This window comes from Prosopis cineraria, unplaced genomic scaffold (assembly GCF_029017545.1).
Source record: "Prosopis cineraria cultivar Desert tree isolate PC_DT_omini unplaced genomic scaffold, ASM2901754v1 PC8, whole genome shotgun sequence".
Classification (NCBI taxonomy): Eukaryota; Viridiplantae; Streptophyta; class Magnoliopsida; order Fabales; family Fabaceae; genus Prosopis; species Prosopis cineraria.
In genome coordinates, this window is record NW_026555339.1 from 19,064,146 (window position 1) to 19,076,844 (window position 12,699).

The following is a 12,699-nucleotide window of genomic DNA, read 5'->3' on the forward strand; positions in this document are numbered from 1 at the left end:
AACACTTGTTACCAAAATTATCACAAAAAGTGTTATTTTTCACAACAATTTAATATACAACTATCGTGAAAAGTAACATTTAACCACAGTTTTACATACAACTATCACGGTATGTGTCCTTTTTTTTTTAAAGAACGTGTATTTTGTATGCTTTAAATCCCTTACTTATAAAAGCATGCATTTAGACATAAACAGAATTCCAGAGACAATTTCAAACATATCCATTAAAATTTCTACATATCCAATACTAGCATCTATCCAATTATCTACTCTAACTTATCAATTCTAAAAAGTAAGTAGACCACATATTCCGTATATGCCTCAGCTCTTGTCTGGAAAATGGCTCTAAACTGTTATAATGCTGCATATCAATAAAAATATGTGCATACATATTAATTCAAGTATAGGTAAAGTGTAAAATATAAATTATTTTTAACAAATTATTACCTTATCAAATGAGTGGGTAATGCCTTAAGTGATGAGTTTGTACGTGAAAATCATTACATAATAACCACACTTGACACTTCCTGGTTCTCGAGCACACTGTTAACAAAATTGAAATCAATGTAATTTATCAAATCAATATTATAATCTTTATTCTAATTTGAAAAAGAATTTAAAATACTTACTTGTATATGCACCCACTTGATTTCACTTTTTTTCTCATCAACTATATCTCCCATCCTCCAATAACGATGCAAAGATCTTTTTTTCAAATATAAACACTTAGAATATATTAAAAAGATGCTAATAATATCACAAAATAATTATTTAAAAAACTTATGATTCAAACAATGACTTCATATTGTCGCTTACTTCCCATTGTAATGAACAAAACTAATATATAGTATTTTCACGAGGACAGATAATAGGAAGCATCCAATGATTGCTACAAAATTAGTTTATATTAATATCACATAATTATGCAAATATTTTATAAATAGAGAGATGAATAGGATGTTTGATACCTTTCAATAATTGGTGCAAAAAAAAAAACCTCTTCTTTAGCTTATTTATCGCACTTCCAATATAAGATGCTTTTTGATTCAGTTTTGCAACTGATGTTAAGAGTGGGGATAAGAATCCATAATAATGACTGACATCAAGTTGGATGCAAATTTTGTGGAGGAACCTTTAATAATAAAAAAAATATTAACAATAAATAAAAATAACAAATATTAAATTAGAAATAAAAATAAACACTTGCATGATAAAAACTTATATTATTGATGCGTCCAACCACTCCATAATAACGAAAGCATTAATATCATTTCTAGCAACTTGAAAAATAATATCCTTCCCAACAATGTCCTCACTTACTTGTATTTCATCAATAAATTCATTCATGTCAACAATCATGGAAGCTAACTGTTTCAAGTCATCTCGAATTGGTTGGGAATTGGAACCCAGTGATTCTTTTAATTGTTAAAGTTCCTAATTAATATATAATCAAAATGAGAAATATCTACCATATTAATTAAGAAATATTGAAAATTATAAAGTTTTCATACCTCTTCAGTAACTTGTTGAATAAGCCTTCTCAACTAAATAATAAAAGTTTGTTGAGCTTGTCCTACTGTTTGCACCTCCTCAGTAGGAAATAACACAGGAGCATTAGCATCCACAACCACTTCAACAATTATCTTTACTTGATTATCTTGTAACTGCTGGTGGTAGATTATATTTGAATAGTTATACAATTTTTTATATGCAACTATACGTTTTACAAGATCTTCTAAATAAATTATGCAAGCCAATCCTTGATCTAAAAAGTTAGGATCATACTCTGGTTGTGGAACACCACCAAATTTTTGTGCTTGTTGAGATTGCATATGTATGGAACTGATCATTGATTGCATTTCCATCATCAAACTTGATTTGCATTCTGCTATCATCTTTTCCACTTGGTGTATTGGCACACTATTAGAGGATGGTGGTCTAAAATATTGTCTTATACCCACACTTTTTGGAACTCCCCTAACACGGTCGGGATGCTCTTCACTCCTTAAGGCTGTGGTCAGTATATCCTTCCTGCCAGTAGATGTAAAGGTCCCCTGAAAGGCTGCTTCTGTAAGAGAATCCTAGAATATGCAAGAAGCAATGCAATTAGTATATTTAAATCTTATAATCTATATGTTAACTATTAAAATACTTACAATCTTCGCAGCCATTTCTCTAGCTTTACTAGAAATAAACTCTCCTTTTTTATTCACCCTCTCTTCCACGCTTCAACATGACTAATATGAGATGGAGGGGAAATATCTCTAATATCATCAACCCCTGCTGCTTGTTTTTTAGCTTCCCACTTCTCCTGAAGCATTATATCATAAACATGTTTATATCCTCCTCGAGACATGGTATGATTGTATGGGTTTTTCTCACAACACTCTTGACCCTTTTTACTTTTTTCCTATTAAAAAACAAAATAAGAAATATTTATTAATAATAAAAATTTAATAAGAACAATTGAATACCTATTTTTCTTTCACTTACCAAAAATTTGGGATCATATCTACTTTCAACAAATTTTATCAATGTCTTGTAATCAATGAAAGGATACTTATCCCATGGTTGTTGTTTGTCAGTATCATTGTCACTACCATCTTCATTTTCACTGTCAACCTTGGGAAACACGTAATCTCTTGTAAGTTTGGATTTGAAATCCCTCCATCGGCTTGCAGCACATGAAGGCCACTTGTGCTTGAAAGTGTCAGGTATGTCATAAGTAATCTGTAAATAACAAATGCCAACAATAAATTTAGTAACAACAGATAATTCAATATAATAAAAAATAATAACTTTAAAAGCAAAGATAAATTTATTAACAATTAGAAATGTACCTGTATAGTGTCCCAAACTTCATCTCTTTCACTTTTTTTTACATTATCCCATTTATCCTCCAGGATGCTAATCTTTTAATGTGCTATAAGTCCAACGTAACTTTTAAAAAGATTTCCTTTTTTCCTATCAGTTGGATCACCTTTCTCATCAAAATCAAGGTGAATCTTCCCATCAATTTGGGCCAACTTAGTAAGTCGTGTGGTTCCTCTTCTACTTTTTTTGGGCTTGTCTTTGTTAGTGCAAGTACTTGATACATTCTCCATATTTCTCCTAAAACAAACAAGATAATAAGGTTAGTATAATATAATAAATTTAATTAAACTATTTAAAAATAAAAGCATAAACCTTTATAATACTATTCTAATACTATAATATTAATTAACATTATAATTGTATTTTAATTTTCTCATAAACCTTTATCATGATCAGTTCTCACATCATATACATTATCTTCTTCATCTTCAACATGTAACACAGGCTGCGCCGACATAAAAGGTGGGATCTCATTAATATCAAAACTTGATTCATCATTATCACCATGAGTAAGGAGACTTTTTCCTAATAGAATTACAGACAATATTTTTTCTGCTGGATTAATGACATAAAAAACTTGTCTTGCATAAGTAGCCATAATAAAAGGTTTCTCTTTATGACTGGCCTTATTAAGATCAACCAAAGTAAAACCTAGCTTGTCTGTTTGAACATATTTTCTATCAACCCATCTGCACTTGAAAATGGGCACCCTAAATTTGAAGTAGTCAACTTCCCATATTTCATTAATGACTCCAAAGTATGACCTAGATGCTAGTGTTGGATTTTTATCTTTCGAACTAGAAAAATATGTTGCTTGGGCTATTAGCATCACCCCACTATTTTGCATGGTGCTATTGTCATCTTGATCTTTTGTATAAAATGAATACCCATTAATATCATATCCACTCTAAGTTTTGACATTAAAGTTAGGACCATTAGCTAACCATCTTAATGTATCAGAAACATTGGACTTTCCACGATCCTCCTTTACCTTTACCCTAAACCAGAGTGGGAAACATTTGTTGTGCTCATTTAGCAACCATTTTTTGGTCTTTTTAGGATTTTGAGCCTTTAATTCCTCTTGATGTGCGATTAAGTAATCCTGAACTTCACTGGTGTTGTTCAAGATGTACAAATGTGCTTGTTGCACTTCCTCGCGTGTCATAGGCTTTACTTTCATCCCTTGAGTCCCTTGCCCTTCAATTCTCATACCCTCATGGCGAGTCTCTGGAACCCCAACAGATTTTACTTCTGATAAATAATTAGTACAAAACTCAACAACCTCCTCAGCAACATATCTTTCAATAATAGAGGCCTCTAGACAATAGGGATTCTTTACATACCCTTTAAGAATTTTCATGTACCACTCAAACGAATACATCCAATGCAAATAAACGGGGCCGCACAACTTTATTTCTCTCACCAAATGTACAATTAAGTGTACCATTATGTCAAAAAATGATGGAACAAAATACATTTCAAGTTGACATAAGGTAATAACAACATCATTTTGCAAGTCATCTAATTTCTCAGGATCAATGACTTTGTTACAAATTGCATTGAAGAAGACACATAATCTAATAATTGACTTTCTCACCTTTTCCTCTAGTATATCTCGAATTGCTACTAGTAACAATTGTTATATTAGTACATGGCAATCGTGAGACTTCAAACCAACTAATTTTAAATCTTTCATGGACACAAGTTTCTTGACGTTTGAAGAATATCCTTGTGGCACTTTAATACCATATAGACACTTATAAAAACTTTTTTGTTCTCTTTTAGACAAAGTGTGTGGGGCTGGACTCATGTAAGTCCTCTTTCCTTCTACTCTTGGACCCAAGTTTATTCGTATTCCTAGGTCAAGCAAGTCCATTCTTGCTTTTACTCCATCCTTGGTCTTTCCCTTTATGTCTAATAGTGTTCCAATTAGACTATCACAGACATTTTTTTCCACATGCATCACATCAAGATTGTGCCTTACCTCAAGGCTACTCCAATAGGGGAGATCAAAGAAGATAGACCTCTTCTTCCATGAATTATTTTAAGATTGTTTCTTTTGGCTCTTACTAAATTGCACATTGATATCTTTCACTCGTTAATACACCAAGCTTCCAGTTAATGGCTTTGGAGGTTCATTATACTCTTGAGAGCCATTGAATTTCTTCTTCTATCTACGATAAGGGTGGTCTCGTCTCAGGAATCTTTGGTGACTAAGATAGACTATCTTCTTTCCATGTTTTAGTTGTTGATGGGATGTGTTCTCTTCACAAATAAGGCATGCTTTATGCCCCTTAACACTGTATCCAAACAAATTTCCATATGCAAGGAAATCATTTATCGTACAAAAAATCATAGCTCGTTGATAGAACACATTTGTTACCCACTTTTATTTGTCAATTAGGACCATTTTATTAATGATTTATCACCTTCAAGTGCACACATTGCATTAGATTTGGAACTTTGCCTAAGTTTCTAAGATCAGTGCACTAGGGGCATTTTGGTCCAAAAAATAAACTTTTGAGAAAATTTACAAGAAAAATTGACAAAGTGCATTTTATGTCCAGTTGATGAATGGTGAAATTATATTTTTAAAATTCATTTTAGTTTGGGAGTAATTAAATAAAAAAGTCAACACTTTCTTAAGTGTCTTAGTTTGTCCTAGTTTTTGGTTTGCCTTTGTGTGAAAATTTTTATATAATTTTGTGCAGCCTAAAAATTGGTTAATTTAATAAATTCTCCCTTCTAATTATGAATTTAATTCTGGACATGAATTAGATTTTATTATATCATATGCTATTTAATTGAATTATGTGATTTATGTGACATAGGTGGCATGTGACTTGTGCATCAATTGGGCAATTGAGGTCAACACTCCTTGAGGACAATGGCTGATGGTTTGCACGTGAATTATGATTATTTTGAGGGATTAGATCAGCTAAAATGATGTGGATGACACATGGGAAATTAGGCACACATTGGAATCATCTACAAACCAATAGGAAGTTGCCACCTTGCAAGTGTGACAAGGCTCCCATTTACATTTTAATTTCTTTTTCCTTATTTTAATTAAGCTTCAGCTGATGGGAGACACCAAGGAGCACGCCATTTTAAGTCTCAAATGGGATCCAACACATATCTCATTCATCTTCCACATCCTCTCTCTCTTGTTCATAGTGTTCTTCATTTTCTCTCTTTTGTTCTTCATTTTCCAGCACCCTAACCTCCATTTTCAGCCACCAAACCTCCACAAAACTCATACCATTCTTCTCCTCTCTTCATTTTCGTTCCATCCCTTCCATTTTCACAAGGATTGAAGCTCATTTCCATCATTCAAGAGCTATGGAGTTTGGCCTTCACAAGCAATCACTAGGGTTCTTGAAGATGAAGATTGGCTAAGTTTCTTTGTGGAATCCTAGAGAGATGAAGATGGAGGATGAGTCTTGAGCTTCAAATTGGCTAAGTTCTTTTGTTTCCTATCCTCTTCTCTTTTTACTAGATGGTTAGATTCCTTAATCTAGGGTCTAATCATCTTAGCTTATAAATTCTAATTTGAATTTGATGTTGATGTAAAGAGAGAGGATTGTTTCATTTAATTTCTTCCTTGGACAGCCATGACTGAATTTTGCCACTCTTTGTTTGGCACATAATCTTGTGTTTTTCAATTAGTGAATTTCTTGTGTTAATATTGCATAATCTTGTGGTGTTAATGCTTGTGTTGTTGAGTAGCTTGACATAATCTTGTGGTTGCTCAATTTATGTGTTTGACCATGGCTGTTGAGAGAGGATTTTGAATGAATCACTTGGCTAATGTCTTCACCAATTGGTTAATTGAACTAGGGACTTTAATCTAAGACCTAGGGAGGTTAGCTAATTAGGTTAATTGGCTTAGGATAATTTTCTTAAGTCATGACAGCTTTAGTCAAGAGGAAAGGGAAGCTAAACTTAGCCTAATCATGAGAAGATAATGAGTCCAAAATCAACTAATCTCTAGGGTTCCATTATTGTAAAAAGGGAAGTTCATTTCACTCACTTTCACTAGCATTTTAATTACTTGCATATTAGGTAATTAGTTTAGATAATTAGCTAGATAACTAAATTCCTACAAACTTTGGTTGATTTATTTCACTAGATAACTTTCAATTAGACTTAAAACCATTCCTTGGGAGATGACCTAGGGTTGGCCCTATATTGCATTAGGGTTAGCTTTAGTGTAATTTTGAGGATAAGCGACTAATTTCCTATCAAAATTTTGGCGCCGTTGCCGGGGAATGGTTTAAGTTTAATTCTAAGGTTGTTTAGTACTTAATTTACATTTTAGTGTTCCTGGAAAATTTTTTGAAAAATTATAAAAATTTGTGTTTTGTGTTTTGTTTAGTGTTTTTTGTGTGTTTTGAGTGTTTTTATTCTGTTTTGAAAAAAAAAATTAGTGCAATTTTCGTTGGTTTGGTGTAGAGCTGAAAATACTCTGTTTCTAGTGTCTCTGTCTGAAATTGAAAAATTAACTGGGAATGAGTCTGAGGGAATTTGAACTTGAAATTTATTTCATTGAAAGCTCTATATCTTAGCTTCACTTTAAAATTGGTTTGGTCAATTTTGGACGTGGGAAGTGTCCTGTGGAAATTTTACAATCTAACAAGGTCCAGGGAGCCATTACAGAGGATTCCCAAACCCTGTTTCAACTTTGAGTTAGCATATCTTCCTCTTTGTGCGTTCAAATTGATTGATTTGAGTTTCATTTTTCTTATCACTGTCTTATATTTGTTTCTTGTGTTTAGGATTTTCTTCAATTTTTCCATTTTCCTATTTGAAAGTTTGTTAGAAGCTCTGAAGGTCTTCTGGACGAAATCCTGTTTCTCCAGACCTGTGGACCAACTTGTGAAAAATTCTGGGAACGATTGGGAGGGATTTGTAATCTGAAAGTTTTATATAATTTTTCTGAATATCTCTTGTGTATCTCATAAAAGTTTCAGGTGAATTTCTCATATGGATTGGCTGCTAAAAAATCCACAAGTTCACTATCTCCAGAAAGCCTACTGTGCAAATTCCAGAATTGTCAAAGCTTCTTGATTGAGCATTTCTAACTCTCTTTCTACTTGTTTGGTGTTGTTTTTGATTTTTTTTTTATTTTTATTGTTTTTAATTCTAATAGAAAAAAAAAATTTCTCGATTTTTGTTTGCTTGCATTTCCACTCATACACTTGCAAAGGGCATATCATTTGAGCTTCCTTGGTCTTTCCATCATTTTGAGCTTGAATTTGAATCATTGCTTGTGGATATAAATTTCATTGCATTTTATGGCTTGGTTTCATGATCATGATTCATTCCATCATTCATTTGACATCCATTCCCATCCATTTCCAGCGCTTAACATTGACCATACATCCCATTTCCATAATCAATTTCAACAATATAACTTTGATTATCCACCCCCATATCATGATCATTTCCATCCAAGTCACAATTATGAATTTTTCAATCCCATGAGTTTTGAATCCAATCTAAGCACTCATGTTGAGCGTACACCATCCATTGACATTGAGCATCTAGAAAAATTATATGCACAAAGGGGTAAATTTTATTGTGTGCATTGTGAGGCTATCTCCCACTTCTATTATGATTGTCCTATTTTAAAAGGATATTGTGAACCACATGGAGTAGCCCAAGCCTCACAAGAGAGAAATTACATGTTTCAAGTTGAAGACACACAAAAAGTTGCTCATGAAGCTATTGAGAATATAAATACACCTCAAGCCACTCAATCTCCAAAAGAGAAGGAGTCAATCCAACCCTTACTTCAAGAGGTAATTTCTCCTATTCCTATTGAGGTTGATTCTTCTTCACATTTGACTTTATCTAATGATGAGCATAATGATTTAAATGATGATGACGTAGATGAAGAAATTATAGTTGAATCACCTTGGATGTTTGAGCATGAATCATATTGTGAAAAAGTATACCCTTGGGAGAAAAACACTTTGAGTTCACATGATAATTCTCTTGATTTAAATTCAAATATCATTGAAAGTGTTGACTCTTCACTTAGCTTGAATAAAGAAAATGAAATGGATGTTGATGGTGGCGATGATGTATCTTGTATGCTTGAAATTCCAATTCCTTCTTGTGATATTGTTAATAGTGCACATGCACTTGTTTCTTCTAACCATGATGTGCTTGAGAAAGGTTGTTTACCTTCTTTTGTAGGTGAACAAGGCAATGTAGCCAAACCATCTCTTGATTTCAAAGAGGAACTTGCTCAACTTGAAAAGGCTGTAGCTCCTACTAAGGATTTGAACAAGGAATTGAAAATAACTCAAGATGACAAGGAGGTTGAAAATCAAGGAATTGATTTTACAAAGCCAAATAGTAATGAGAATAATATTGATTTAATGCTTGATGATTTTGATGATGAGTTGGCTTTGTTTCATAGTACTTGTTCTAATTTCCTATTCACTTGTGATTGTTCACATGATTCTCCATGCCCTATTTGTTTAGAAATTAATTCATTTGTGCTTGAAAATAGTAGCAATCATTTACTTGATAAAATAATTGATGATGTATGTTTGAGTGAAATTAATCATGAGTGCACTTCTTTAGAACCCAATATGCTTGAGGAAGGGTTCTTTGTTGATTTTATAGGTCTAAATGATGATATGGCCAAGAACCCCCATGTACTTAGAGGATTTATCATTGCAATGGAAGAGACCTTGGCTAACCATGAAGATGATCAACCACATAAAGTTATGAAAGATTCTACACCATACATCTTGGAGCCATTACAAATTGATCTTGAGCCTCCACCTAAGATGCTTGGAATGAAGATGATAATGAGTAGCTTCATGTTACTCCTCAAAGATGAAAATTTCAACTTCAAGAGCTTGTGGAGATTTAAACTAGGTTGTATCTTCTTCACCCTTTCTTTTTACTTTACTTTGCTTTATGCTTTGATTTGTTGATTGAGTAAATTGCAAGTGTGGGGGAGATGAACCTAGTAGGAAAGTTAGAGTTTATTTGCTTTATTTGACTTCTTTGTTTTGTGTTTTAGTTTGAAAAAAAAAAATTTCTGGACCACACTTTTGTTATGCATTCATTATTGATCTCACCTTATTTTATCACTAGTCTATACATACATTGAGGACAATGCATGATTTAAGTGTGGGGGAGAGAAATAAACATTTTGTTTTGTTTTGTTTGGTTTTGCAAAAAAAAAAATTTATTAAAAAAATAAAAAAAATTGCTTTGTTTTGTTTTGTTTGAGGTTACTTAATTACCTAGCTCTTGAATGGATATTTTGATTCTTGAGATGTGGTAATTTTTAGGATTGAATAGGTGTGAAGTGAACATTCTTTTACCTTGAATTAATGGATTAGAGTGGCATATTACCCTTTCATGGAAGAGGCTAAACACTCATGTGTGATTAATTCCTTAGTGATGTTACCCTCTAGAATTTGTTTCACTTCTTAATTAAGACCATATATCTTGCACTTGTTTGATAGGAGATGAGAGATGGCATTCATAAAAAATAGCCAAGAGCCAAATAGCCAACCTATTATTATTTATTATCCTTTGTTAGCCACTTTGAGCCTTTGGTTTGATTCTTAAAAAAATATTCACCCTATTTTTCCCCAAGGAATGCATGTTACACTTTTATATGTCTTTTTAATATTCATTGCATGTCCTAGATCAAATGAGTGGATGCTTATTATCATTTCTCTATCCATTACTTCCATTGTTTTCAAAGAGTTAGGGGCAACCAAAAAAAAAAACAACAAAGATAGATTTGAAAAAAAAAATATAGTCAAAAAGAAAAGAAATAAAGTTGCTAGAAAAAGAAAAAAAAAAGAAGAAGAAAAAAAAAAGAAAAGAAAGAAAAAAATAAAAATAAAAAGTTGCCTAGCTCATCCATTCCATTTGTTTTATTATTTCTTATCATTTCTTTCCATCCTCATTGTGTTAAGGTGTTCACTCAATTGAGTTAGGTTATGCTTTGCATATTAAGGGGATATATCTTGATTTAGCATTATTTTGATGCTAACCCTATTTTTTTTATATACATGCATTTCTTAGACATCCTTTCATTACCTATATCACAACCTAATAAAGTCCATTTGATTCTTGATTGCAAGTGCTATTTAGTGATGGAGATGTAGAAGGGTTACAAATTCATAGTAGGGTTTATCCTAAGAAATTTTGAGTGAAATTTAATACCTTATACACTTTGAGTGATGAGAGCAAACACTTAACCTAGAGAGGCTTACTCTTTGACATTGATTCTTGGTAAGGGTTTGTTTGTGATGTGCATAATTCTTTCGTAATTATTGCCACATTGATTGATAATTTGTAGAAGTTCATGAGCTAGTATTTTAGTGACTTGAAACAATGTTTTTCTCTTATTTCTTTGTCTTATAGTTTCTTTTGGGACCTTTTTCACTTGATTTTGCCCGGAGTGCAAAAGCTAAGTGTGGGGGAATTGATAGAACACATTTGTTACCCACTTTTATTTGTCAATTAGGACCATTTTATTAATGATTTATCACCTTCAAGTGCACACATTGCATTAGATTTGGAACTTTGCCTAAGTTTCTAAGATCAGTGCACTAGGGGCATTTTGGTCCAAAAAATGAACTTTTGAGAAAATGTACAAGAAAAATTGACAAAGTGCATTTTATGTCCAGTTGATGAATGGTGAAATTATATTTTTAAAATTCATTTTAGTTTGGGAGTAATTAAATAAAAAAGTCAACACTTTCTTAAGTGTCTTAGTTTGTCCTAGTTTTTGGTTTGCCTTTGTGTGAAAATTTTTATATAATTTTGTGCAGCCTAAAACTTGGTTAATTTAATAAATTCTCCCTTCTAATTATGAATTTAATTCTGGACATGAATTAGATTTTATTATATCATATGCTATTTAATTGAATTATGTGATTTATGTGACATAGGTGGCATGTGACTTGTGCATCAATTGGGCAATTGAGGTCAACACTCCTTGAGGTCAATGGCTGATGGTTTGCACGTGAATTATGATTATTTTGAGGGATTAATCAGCTAAAATGATGTGGATGACACATGGGAAATTAGGCACACATTGGAATCATCTACAAACCAATAGGAAGTTGCCACCTTGCAAGTGTGACAAGGCTCCCATTTACATTTTAATTTCTTTTTCCTTATTTTAATTAAGCTTCAGCTGATGGGAGACACCAAGGAGCACGCCATTTTAAGTCTCAAATGGGATCCAACACATATCTCATTCATCTTCCACATTCTCTCTCTCTTGTTCATAGTGTTCTTCATTTTCTCTCTTTTGTTCTTCATTTTCCAGCACCCTAACCTCCATTTTCAGCCACCAAACCTCCACAAAACTCATACCATTCTTCTCCTCTCTTCATTTTCGTTCCATCCCTTCCATTTTCACAAGGATTGAAGCTCATTTCCATCATTCAAGAGCTATGGAGTTTGGCCTTCACAAGCAATCACTAGGGTTCTTGAAGATGAAGATTGGCTAAGTTTCTTTGTGGAATCCTAGAGAGATGAAGATGGAGGATGAGTCTTGAGCTTCAAATTGGCTAAGTTCTTTTGTTTCCTATCCTCTTCTCTTTTTACTAGATGGTTAGATTCCTTAATCTAGGGTTAATCATCTTAGCTTATAAATTCTAATTTGAATTTGATGTTGATGTAAAGAGAGAGGATTGTTTCATTTAATTTCTTCCTTGGACAGCCATGACTGAATTTTGCCACTCTTTGTTTGGCACATAATCTTGTGTTTTTCAATTAGTGAATTTCTTGTGTTAATATTGCATAATCTTGTGGTGTTAATGCTTGTGT

The 12,699-nt window shown here is 32.6% G+C and overlaps 1 protein-coding gene across 1 annotated transcript; it reads left to right on the forward strand.

The window, feature by feature from the left end:
* Positions 1 to 8,097: 8,097 nt before the first annotated feature.
* Positions 8,098 to 11,892, forward strand: LOC129317023 (uncharacterized). Its single transcript, XM_054961331.1, has 2 exons — positions 8,098 to 9,771; positions 11,814 to 11,892. Exons 1-2 carry the CDS (start codon positions 8,172 to 8,174, stop codon positions 11,822 to 11,824), a joined length of 1,611 nt encoding a protein of 536 aa, XP_054817306.1. The 5' UTR covers positions 8,098 to 8,171; the 3' UTR covers positions 11,825 to 11,892.
* The last annotated feature ends 807 nt before the right edge of the window (positions 11,893 to 12,699 follow it).